The 11,205-nt window shown below is 55.7% G+C and overlaps 1 protein-coding gene across 1 annotated transcript; it reads left to right on the top strand.

The window, feature by feature from the left end:
- Positions 1-4,424: 4,424 nt before the first annotated feature.
- PGC (progastricsin) lies at positions 4,425-11,043 on the top strand. Its single transcript, XM_030965866.1, has 9 exons — positions 4,425-4,480; positions 5,290-5,443; positions 5,994-6,111; positions 7,312-7,430; positions 8,088-8,287; positions 9,008-9,130; positions 9,244-9,388; positions 10,187-10,285; positions 10,891-11,043. Exons 1-9 carry the CDS (start codon positions 4,425-4,427, stop codon positions 11,041-11,043), a joined length of 1,167 nt encoding a protein of 388 aa, XP_030821726.1.
- Positions 11,044-11,205: the final 162 nt, after the last annotated feature.

The raw sequence follows: 11,205 nt of genomic DNA on the forward strand, positions 1-11,205 counted from the left end.
TGGTGAAGGTAGAAGGATCTTTATTTCTGCAGAGACTCAAACGTGTTTGTTATTTCTGAGGAATTCTTGTTATTTCTGAGGAATTCTTGTTATTTCTGAGGAATTCTTGTTTTTCTGAGGAATTCTTGTTTTTCTTACCTCAACTGTGCTGTTTACCGGCAGCAAAACCAAACCAGGGGCGGCATCTCCAGCTCCCTGTTTTCTGTCTCTCTGTGTGACGCTGCTCAAGTGGAGGATCATTAATGAATGATTGTTAATGAACCCTCATTTCCAAATTCCAGCCCCTGGGAAGGCTGCCCTCAGTCTTCCTGGGCATTCTGTCTTTTCCCCAAACTTGGCTGGTCTGGAAATGCTGCTCAGAGGCAGCAGAACAGGTTTGGGTTCCTGCTGCTGCTGCTGGAGGTGAATTCATTACTGAGAGCCCTGGCAGCTTTGAAGTTGGCAATTACAGGCCAGGGGATGGAAAAGGCTTCTTGCAAAGATGAGATTTAATTTGGTTTTTTCCTTCCCTGAGCGAATGGGATTTTTCCAGGCGCTTCAGTGTCACCTCCAGCTCCTGCTGCCATTGTCACCTGTGCTGCTGCCACACTGAACATTTCTGACGCGGCAGTGAAGCAAAGGTGCTCTGGGGGCTGAGCTGCTCTGTGCAGTTGTTCCTTTGGGTCATTGCCATGGAAATCCAGGCTGTGCCTCTCTGGAGGGCAGCTCTGTGACCTGAGGGGGGCTCCTGGTTTGCCCTGAGGTGTGGAGCTGAACAGAACGAATGCAATGGGGTGGTTGTCCCTGCTGGTGACCCATGGGGAGACTTTTACATGACAATTCCTGGTGCTGCTCCCCCTCCAAAATCCCTCTCCAGCTCCCTTAGAGCCCCTTTAGGTTTTGATCATCAAGAAGTGGCTGATCCTCACCTGGTTTGGGAATTTGAATGCCTGACCTGGAGCCCAACTATGTATTTACAGTTTGTTTGCCCATCTTTTGCTCACAGGAAGAAGAGGAATCTTTATTTCGATGCGAGGGAAGCTGTTCCTGCGCGCTGTGACCTCTGTTTTGGAAACAAAGCGCTAAAAGCAGCTCGTGAAGGATCCCAGTGCTTGTGTGGGTTCACAAACACAGCTGCTCCGGGGGCAGAGAATCCCAGCCTGCTCTGGGTTGGAAGAGAATTAAAAACCATCTCAATCCACCCCCGCCATGGGCAGGGACACCTCCCACTACCCCACATCGCTCCAAGCCCCATCCAACCTGCCCTGGGACACTTCCAGGGACCCGGGGGCAGCCACAGCTTCCCTGGGAATTCCACCAGCCCCTCACAGGGAAGAATTCCTTCCTAATAGCCAACAGAAATTTCCTCTCTTTCAGCCTGAACCCCTTCCCGTCTCTCCAGTTCCTGGTGAGCAGCCCCTCCCCAGCTCCTTGCAGCCCCTCCAGGTCCTGGAAGGGGCTGTGAGGTCTCCCCAGAGCCTCCCCTGCTCCAGCTCCCAGGGGTGCTGGGCTCACCTGCTGGAGAATCCCAGGAAATCTCCTGGTGGAGAGGAGGAATTCCCTGAGCTGGAGCTGGGCCACCCAGCCAACACAGAAGGGAAACTGAAAGCAAAGCAGAGGGAATGCCCAGAGCCTGGCCCCGAGGGAAATCCCGGGCGTGAGATCCCTGCTCTGCGTGGGATCACCGCATCTCTGCTGCTGGAAACCCGAAATCCTGCTGCGGGAATCCCTAAATCCTACTGGTGTCCCTAAATCCTGCTGGAAATCCTAAATCCTGCTGGTGGAATCCCTAAACCCTGCTGGTATCCCTAAATCCTGCTGGTGACCCTAAATCCTGCTGGTATCCCTAAATCCTGCTGGAAACCCCAAATCCTGCTGGTGTCCCTAAATCCTGCTGGTGTCCCTAAATCCTGCTGGAAATCCTAAATCCTGATGGAAACCCTAAATCCTGCTGGAAACCCCAAATCCATAATTCCTGCTGCAGCAACTCCCTCCGGTGTCTTTTCCAAGAGCTGTCTTGCTTGGATTTGGGATGCAAATAATGGAAAATATCTGGGTAACAGCCCCTTTGCTAGAAAATATTTTGGTTATCACCAAAAAAGCTTTGGTTTGTTTGCTAGAAAATATTTAGATGGTGACCAAACCCATTTTGGTCCATTTCCTAAAGAGGATTTGGGTTATAACTCAGAATGTTCTGGTTGGTTTGGGTACTTGTTGGCAATTTGGGAAATGTGTGCTTGTGGTTTTTTGTTTTCACAGGGAAAAAAAGGGCAAAGAAGGAATTTTGTGACTTTCTGGGAGGATGTGGAGCATGGGTCAAACCCTGAGGGTGGGTGGCACCTTCCTGGGGGTTACAGCAGCTGCCTTTGGATTTGGGATGGGGAGGGAATCGTGTGCTCCTCCAAATAAACCAATGAATGGGGAAAATGGGGGATTTCAGTCCAAACAGTGAAAACAGGAGCAGGTAGGACATGGAAACGAGCTCATGTCCCAGAGTGAAGGGCTGGGGTGGTGATGGAGAGGAGAAGGCAGGACAGCTCTGGGGAACACCTCAGAGCAAAGCAGAGAAGGAACCTGGGGATCTCCTTGGAGGGAATGAAAGAAGGAACCTGGGGACCTTCCTGGAGGGAATGAGAGGAAGAACCTGGGACCACCTTGGAGGAAACAAGAGAAGGAACCTGGAGAACATAATTGTAAAAGGAAGAGAAGGAACCTGAGGATCACCTTGGAGGAAATGAATGAAGGAACTTGGGGGCCATCCTGGAAAAGGGAAGAGAAGCAACCTGGAGACCACCTTGGAGGAAATGAGAGGAGGAACCTGGAGAACATCATTGAGAAAGGAAGAGAAGGAACCTTGGAGGAAATGAGAGGGAGAACCTGGGGATCTCCTTGGAGGAAATTAAAGAAGGAACCTGGGGACCATTCTGGAAAAATGGAGAGAAGGAACCTGGGGCTACCTTGGAGGAAATGAGAGGAGGAACCTGGGAACCACCCAGGAGGGAATGAGAGGAGGAACATGGAGAACATCCTGGAAAAATGAAGAGAAGGAACCTGGGGATCATCCTGGAGGAAACGAGAGGAGGAACCTGATGACCATCCTGGAGGGAATGAGAGAAGAACCTGGGGACCATCCTGGAAAAAGCAAGAGAAGCAACCTGGAGACCACCTTGGAGGAAATGAGAGGAGGAACCTGGGGACCACCCTGGAGGGAATGAAAGAAGGAACTGGGGATCTCCTTGGAGGAAATGAGAGAAGGAACTTGGGGACCATCCTGGCAAAATGAAGAGAAGGAACCTGGGGACCATCTTGGAGGAAATGAGAGGGGGAACCTGGGGATCTTCTTGGAGGAAATGAAAGAAGAAACCTGGGGATCATCCTGGAGGGAATGAGAGAAAGAACCTGGGGACCACCCTGGAAAAAGCAAGAGAAGGAACCTGATGACCACCCTGGAGGAAATGAGAGGAGGAACCTGGGAACCGTCCGGGAGGAAAACAGGGGAGGAACCTGATGACCATCCTGTAGGAAATGAGAAAAGGAGCTGGGGACCATCCTGGAGGAAACGAGAGAAGGACCACCTTGGAGGAAATGAGAGGAGGAACCTGATGACCACCCTGGAGGAAATGAGAGAAGAACCTGGGGATCACCCTGGAAAAAGCAAGAGAAGGAACCTGAGGATCACCTTGGAGGAAATGAGAGAAGGAATCTGGGGACAATCCTGGAGGGAATAAGAAAAAGAACCTGGGGATCATCTTGGAGGAAACAAGAGGAGGAACCTGGGGACCATCCTGGAGGAAGCGAGAGGAGGAACCTGGGGATCATCTTGGAGGAAACAAGAGGAGGAACCTGGGGATTACCTAGGAGGAAATGAGAGAAGGAACCCGGGGACCATCCTGGAGGAAATGAGATGAGGAACCTGAGGACCACCCTGGTAAAATGGAGAGAAGGAACCTGATGACCATCCTGGAGGAAACGAGAGAAGGAGCTGGGGACCATCCTGGAGGAAAGCAGAGGAGGAGGAACCCGGGGACCATCCTGGAGGAAGGCAGAGGAGGACCCTGCTGGGCTCCATCTCCTCGCCCGTGTCCTCCCCGCCTCCATCCCTCTCTGCACGGGCGGAAGGAGAGCAGACCAAAGCCTTTCCCAAGCACCGAGTCCCTTTGTCCCGCTGCAAGGTCTGGCGAGCAGCTCCGGCGTTTCTGGCCAGGGCAGCCCGGACCCAGCGCGGTGACGTCGGGTCCCCGGTCCCCGATAAGAGCTGCCTGCCCCTTATCGCTCGCTGCCCTTTGATAGGGCCGGTCCCGCGGAGTCCCGGGCACAAAGCCGCCCTTGAGGCCGGCCCGGAGGTGCCCGAGGCCGGCGGATCAGAGCCGGCGCTGCCTCCCGGGATAAAAGCGGAGCCGCGGCGGCCGAGCCCGGCTCTGCGCCTGCCGAGGGCTGCGAGCACCATGAGGTGGCTGCCGGTGGTGCTGGCGTGGCTGCAGCTGGCCGAGGGCGCGGTCAGGTGGGTGACAGCGAGACAGGGGATGCGGAGATGATGGGACCGAGGAGGATGCACGGGGGGCACGGAGCGGGGCAGATCCGGGGCAGGGAGAGATGCTGGGGGATGGAGAGCAGATCCTGGGCAGGGAGAGATGCTGGGATGTGGAGAGATCCTGGGGGATGGAGAGATCTTGGGGTAGGGAGAGATCCTGGGCATGGAGAGTTCTTGGGATGTGGAGAGATCCTGGGGCAGGGAGGGATCCTGGGCATGGAGAGCAGATCCTGAGGGATGGAGAGATCCTGGACATGGAGGGATCCTGAGCATGGAGAGATCTTGGGATGTGGAGGGATCCTGGGAATAGAGAGATTCTGGGGAATGAAGAGATGCTGGGATGTGGAGAGCAGCTTCTGGGATGTGGAGAGATCCTGGGCATGGAGGGATCCTGGGGTGTGGAGAGCAGATTCTGGACATGGAGAGATCCTGGGCATGGAGAGCAGCTCCTGGGGGATGGAGAGATCCTGGGGGATCGAGAGCAGATCCTCGGCATGGAGAGATCTTGGGATGTGGAGAGATCCTGGGAGAGCACGGAGAGATCCTGGGCAGGGAGAGGTCCTGGGCAGGGAGAGCAGCTCCTGGGATGTAGAGATCAGTTCTTGGGGATCTGGAGAGCTGCTGGACATGGGTAGCAGTTCCTGGGATGTGGAGAGCAGTTCCTGGGGCATGGAGAACTCCTGTCATGTCTCAAAGGAGCCCAGAGAACCGAACCCTTTGAAAATGCTGAAATCTTCTTTCCTGCCATTTTCTGTTGTGTTTTCTTTGTGTCTGTGCAGGATCAGCCTAAAGAAAGGCCTCTCCATCCGGGACCAGATGAGGGCAGCTGGGGTGCTGGATGATTTCCTGAAGCACATCAAATACGACCCAGTGAAGAAATACCAGCCCAGCCAGGGCTCGGTGGTGAGGGAGCCCATAGCCAACCACCTGGATGTGAGTGCCCTCCGTGCCTGTCCTTCCTCCCTGCCAGCTGCCACAGCACCCTGGACACCCCTGAGCCTCCAGCAGCGAGAAACTGCTTTTTTCCCCACCCTTACATTGCTTTTTCCCCACCCTTAAATTGCTTTTTTCCCCACCCTTCAATTGTTTTCCCCCCACTCTTACATTGATTTTTCCCCACCCTTAAACTGTTTCTCCCCCACTCTTAAATTACTTTTTCTCCCCACCCTTAAGTTGCTTTTTCCCCACCCTTCAATTGTTTTCCCCCCACTCTTAAATTGCTTTTTTACCCACCTTTAAATTGCTTTTCCCCCACTCTTAAATTGCTTTTTCCTCCCCTTTTTAACTTCTGTTTTGAACCCCAAGGAAGTTTACCCCCAGCCACAAAGAGCCAGGCTTTTCTGTATGAAACAAACCCACAATAATGATTTAATATTTCAGGTTTTGGGGGGAATAGAAGCAGGGTGAGAGTGTGGGGATGCCAGGGGGGAGCCTGGTCAGTCCCTGATCCCCTGGCCAATGAAAATTCCCTTTTTTTTCCCAGTCCTCCTACTTTGGGGAGATCAGCATCGGGGAGCCCCCCCAGAAGTTCCTGGTGCTCTTTGACACCGGCTCCTCCAACCTGTGGGTGCCCTCCACGGACTGCAAGAGCCCTGCTTGCTGTGAGTAGCCCAGGATGCTGTGAGCAGAGCTGTTCCTGCTCCTAGGAGTAATTAATGCTCACTAATTAGTGCCAATTATCCCAGCACTGCAGGGGCTCGATGTATTTCAGAGCACCCCAAGATGGGTTTAGGTGCCACAGGTGCCCAAAGCCACATCCTTGCCCCTGTTCTTCCATGTCCTTCCCCTGTCATGCTGGGGACATCATGGTGCCAGACCAAAGATGACCCTGGGATGATGATCTGGGGTTGCTGTGCCTCTTCAGAGCCCTCAAATCCTCACAGCCACCCCAGGAATCTTCTGGGTGCTCCCTGGCCATGCCTGGCAATCCCACTGATGGAGCACCCGGCAGTGAAACCCCACTGATAGAGAACCCAGAAATGAAATCCCACTGCAGAACAGGACCTGATCCCCGGGAATTATCCCAGTGGAGCACTCAGCAATGAAATCCCAGTGATGGAGCATCCAACAGTGAAATCCCACTGCAGAACAGAACCTGATCCCTGGGAATTATCCCAGAAAGGTTCTAACAGTGAAATCTCACTGATGGAGGACCCATCAGTGAAATCCCACTGCAGAACAGAACCTGATCCCCGGGAATTATCCCAGTGGAGCACTCAGCAGTGAAATCCCACTGATGGAACACCAACCAGTTAGATCCCACAGCAGAACAGGACCTGCTCCTTGGGGATTATCCCAGGAACCATCCAGCAGTGAAATCCCACTGCAGAACAGGACCCGATCCCTGGGAATCATCCCAGGAAGGTTCCAGCAGTGAAACCCCACTGATAGAGAGCCCAGAAATGAAATCCCACTGCAGAACAGGACCTGATCCCTGGGAATTATCCCAGAAAGGTTCTAACAGTGAAATCCCACTGATGGAGGACCCATCAGTGAAATCCCACTGCAGAGCAGAACCTGATCCCCGGGAATTATCCCAGTGGAGCACTCAGCAGTGAAATCCCACTGATGGGGCACCCAGAAATGAAATCCCACTGCAAAACAGGACCTGCTCCTTGGGAATTATCCTAAGGGAGCATCCAGCAGTGAAATCCCACTGATGGAGCACCAAGCAGTTAAATCCCACTGCAGCACAGGACCTGATCCCTGGGAATCACCCCAAAGAGCACCCAGCAGTGAAACCCCCCTGCATGGGATTTCACTGCCCATGCCCAGGGCTTTCCCTCTTCTCCCTCCCCCAGTCAACCACGCCAAGTTCCAGCCCAGTGCCTCGGCCACCTTCAGCCCCAGGGGCCAGTCCTACAACGTGTCCTACGGCAGCGGCTCCGTCGCCATCGTGCTGGGCTCCGACACGCTCAGGGTGAGTCCCCAGGGCCAGGTTTATAGATGGTTGGGTGGCTGGGGTGAATGTGTAGGGTAGCAGTCCTAGAATGTTAATGAGTAGGAGGAAGATTACAAGGGATGTTAAAATTAGGGCTCATTTGTGTCCTTTTTTGGCTAGGAGCATGATCAGTTGTTTTGTAACTCAGTTGATAAACTATAGTTGGAGGGTTGAGAGTTGGTTTGTAATTCATGGATTATCTAGGGATGGGAGGAGAGCTGGGAATGTTATTGAGATGAGGATTAGTGGGATTCCCAGGAGGGACAGGCTTGAAAATTGGTCAGAGAAGCTTAAGTTCATGGCCAGGTTCAGGGGGTAGTGCTTGGAGCGATGGGTTTGCTAGAGGGGGGATTTATTGACACAAATGACAGAAGTTGGGGTTGGATGTCCTGCCTGGGTGTCCCCACCAGGAGCAGCCTAAGGGCTCATCTGACCTGCCTTGGACTTGGACAAACCCTGGCAAGAACGGACAAAAAGTGTTTTCTGCTCACCAGCTGATGTGGTGACCAAGGGTGGCAGAAAACTTTGGCTGGGTTTTACCCCAATTCCTGGGGTTTTTTCCCCAATTTCCCCCTCTGCCCGGCGCTGTTGGCACCTTTGGAGCAGCAGCCCCCGCTGAGATCCCCTTCCCTGCAGATCCAGAGCATCACGGTGCGGGAGCAGGAGCTGGGGCTGAGCCAGGAGGAGCCCACGCAGCCGTTCTACTTTGCAGCCTTCGACGGCATCCTGGGCATGGCCTTCCCCTCGCTGGCTGTGGGGGGCACGGCCACGGCCCTGGGGGGGATGCTGGAGCAGAACCAGCTCGCTGAGCCCGTCTTCAGCTTCTACTTCTCACGGTGAGAGCCCTGCAGGGCGCTCTGAGTGTCCTGGTGTCCCCTGTCTGCATGTCCTGGTGTGCCCTGCACATCCTGGTGTCCCCTGCCCTCACGTCCTTGTGTTCCCTGCTTGCACATCCTTGTGCCCCCTGCTTGCACATCATGGTGTCCCCTGCCCCCCTGCTTGGATGTCCTGGTGTCCCCTGTCTGCACATCCTGGTGTCCCCTGCCCTCATGTCCTGGTGTCCCCTGCCTGCACATCTTGGTGTCCACTGCCCTCACGTCCTGGTGTCCCCTATCTGCATGTCATGGTGTCCCCTGTCCTCACATTCTGGCATCCCCATCCTTTATATCCTGGTGTCCCCTGCCTGCACGTCCTGGTGTCCCCTATCTGCACATCCTTGTGTGCCCTGCGCACATGTCCTGGTGTCCCTTGTATGTTGTGGTGTCCCCTATCTTCACATCCTGGTGTCCCCTCCCTGCACGTCCTGGTGTCCCCTGCCTGTACATCTTGATGTCCACATCCCTCATGTCCTGCTGTCCCCTGCCCTCACCTCCTGGTGTCCCCTGTCTGCACATCTTGGTGTCCCCTGCCCTCATGTCCTGGTGTCCCCCGCCCTCCCATCCTGGTGTCCCTCACATCCTGCTGTCCCCTGCCTGTCCCCCTGATGGTTCCTCAGGGATTCCCCCCTCTCCAGCCCACGTTGACCACAGGGACCTCCTGGCTCTGTTTCCTCACAGCCAGCCCACCTACGACTACGGGGGCGAGCTCATCCTGGGGGGCACGGACTCTCAGCTCTTCCAGGGGGACATCACCTGGGCCCCGGTGACACAGAGGCTCTACTGGCAGGTGGCACTTGAGGAGTGAGTGGTGTTTGCACCTCTGGCCATCACCCCCTGCTCTGCAGGGCTCCAGGCTCGATGCTTTGGGTTTGGGGGTGCCCAAAGCCACGTCCTTCACCCCGTTGTCCTGCCAGGGTTGCCATCGGGCAGTCAGTGACCGGCTGGTGCAGCCAGGGCTGCCAGGCCATCGTGGACACGGGGACATTCCTGCTGACCGTGCCCCAGGAGGACATAGAGAGCATCCTGGAGGCCCTGGGGGCCCAGGAGACCAGCTATGGGGTGAGTGTGGGGGTTTTGGGGGGTCTGGAGCAGTGGGGAGCCTGCGTGGGAGTCAGAGCCCTGGGTTTGAGCAGGTGCCACAAAACTCAGGTGGCACCTGCAGGAAAAGGGACCACAGAGGTTTGCACACAATGTTCTCAGGCTGAGAAAGGGGGGGATGCTCAGCCTGGAGAAGAGAACATTGTGTGCAAACCTCACAGCCCGGTCCAGGATCTGCAGGGGCTACAGGGAAGCCAGGGAGGGACTTGGGACAAAGGCCTGGAGTGACAGGACAAGGGGAGATGGGTTCAGACTGAAAGAGAAGAAATTTAGGGCTGATGCAGGGAAGGAATTCTGCCCTGTGAGGGTGGGGATGGGCTGGGGTGGATGTCCCAGAGCAGCTGGGGCTGTGCCATCCCTGGCAGTGCCCAAGGCCAGGCTGGAGCGCCCTGGGGCAGGGGAAGGTGTGGGACCCATGGTGGGACTGGATGGGCTTTGAGGTCCCTCCAACCCAAACCATTCCAGCATTCCATGGGCAGGTTTGGATGGGATTTTGGGAAAAAATACTGGGAGAGGGGCTGGGATGGAATTCCCAGAGCAGCTGTGGCTGCCCCTGTATCCCTGGCAGTGTCCCAGGCCAGGCTGCAGCCCCTGGGGCAGTGGGAGGTGTCCCTGCCATGGCAGGGGTGGCACCGGGTGATTCAAATTCCCTTCCCACCCAAACCTTTCCCTGATCCCGCGGTGTGGCGCTGCCAGGGCTGGGGTGTTTGTCCCCCTGTGCCCCCTGGCTGCCATGGCCCCGTGTCCCTGTCCCCTCAGTACGCTGTGGACTGCAGTGACACCCAGAGCATGCCCCAGCTCACCTTCGGCATCGGCGGCGCTCGGCTCGCGCTCCCCCCGGCCGCCTACGTCCTCAACGTACGTGCGTGGGGTCTGTGGGCTGCAGCCCCAAATTCCACAGGGTTCCGTGGGTATCAGGGACATCCCCAGGGTTCCCAGGGTGTCAGGGACATCCCAAGAATTCCTGAGAGTTCCTGAGGCACCGGGAACATCCCAAGAATTCCTGAGAGTTCCCCAAGAACCAGGAACATCCTGAGAGTTCCTGAGGTACCGGGAGCAGCCCGAGAATTCCCCAGGCACTTGGAACATCTCGAGTGTTCCCAAGAGTTTTCGAGGCACCAGGAACATCCCGAGAATTCCCGAGGCACCAGGAACATCCCGAGAATTCCCGAGGCACCGGGAACATCCTGAGCGTTCCCAAGAGTTCCCAAGGCACTGGGAACATTCTGAAAAAGTTCCCGAGGCACCGGGAACATCCCAAGAATTCCCGAGGCACCGGGAACATCCCGAGAATTCCCGAGTCACTGGGAACATCCTGAGGCACCAGGAACATCTCGAGCATTCCTGAGAGTTCCTGAGGCATTCAGAGAATTCCCGAGGCCCCGGGAAGAGCCCGTAGCTCCAGCAGCGACGCTCGCCCCGTGCTGCTGGAGGTGCTGACCCCCCGTTATTGCCCCCTCCAGAGCAATGGCTACTGCACCCTGGCCATCGAGGCCACCTACCTGCCCTCCCAGGACGGGCAGCCCCTCTGGATCCTGGGAAACGTTTTCCTGAAGGAATATTACACCATCTTTGACATGGCCAACAACCGCGTGGGCTTCGCCCTCTCAGCCTAGAGGAAGCAAATTCCAGCCCCTCTCCCGGCCCACGGGGTGCCGCAGCATTCCCAGGGACATTTCTGCTCCTTTCCATGCCCATCCCTCGGGATTTGTGTGTCAGTGTGTGCTCATGGATCCTGTAACAAATAAACCCTGGCATCCCAAATGATCTCCGAACTC

This window comes from Camarhynchus parvulus, chromosome 26 (assembly GCF_901933205.1).
Source record: "Camarhynchus parvulus chromosome 26, STF_HiC, whole genome shotgun sequence".
NCBI lineage: Eukaryota > Metazoa > Chordata > Aves > Passeriformes > Thraupidae > Camarhynchus > Camarhynchus parvulus.

Excerpts from the sequence above, each read along its gene's own strand:
- PGC (XM_030965866.1), top strand. The coding sequence starts at position 4,425 with ATGAGGTGGCTGCCGGTGGTGCTGGCGTGGCTGCAGCTGGCCGAGGGC. Across the intron at positions 7,431-8,087 it reads TGGGCTCCGACACGCTCAGG|ATCCAGAGCATCACGGTGCG; the intron begins GTGAGTCCCCAG and ends CCTTCCCTGCAG. Across the intron at positions 9,131-9,243 it reads TGGCAGGTGGCACTTGAGGA|GGTTGCCATCGGGCAGTCAG; the intron begins GTGAGTGGTGTT and ends TTGTCCTGCCAG.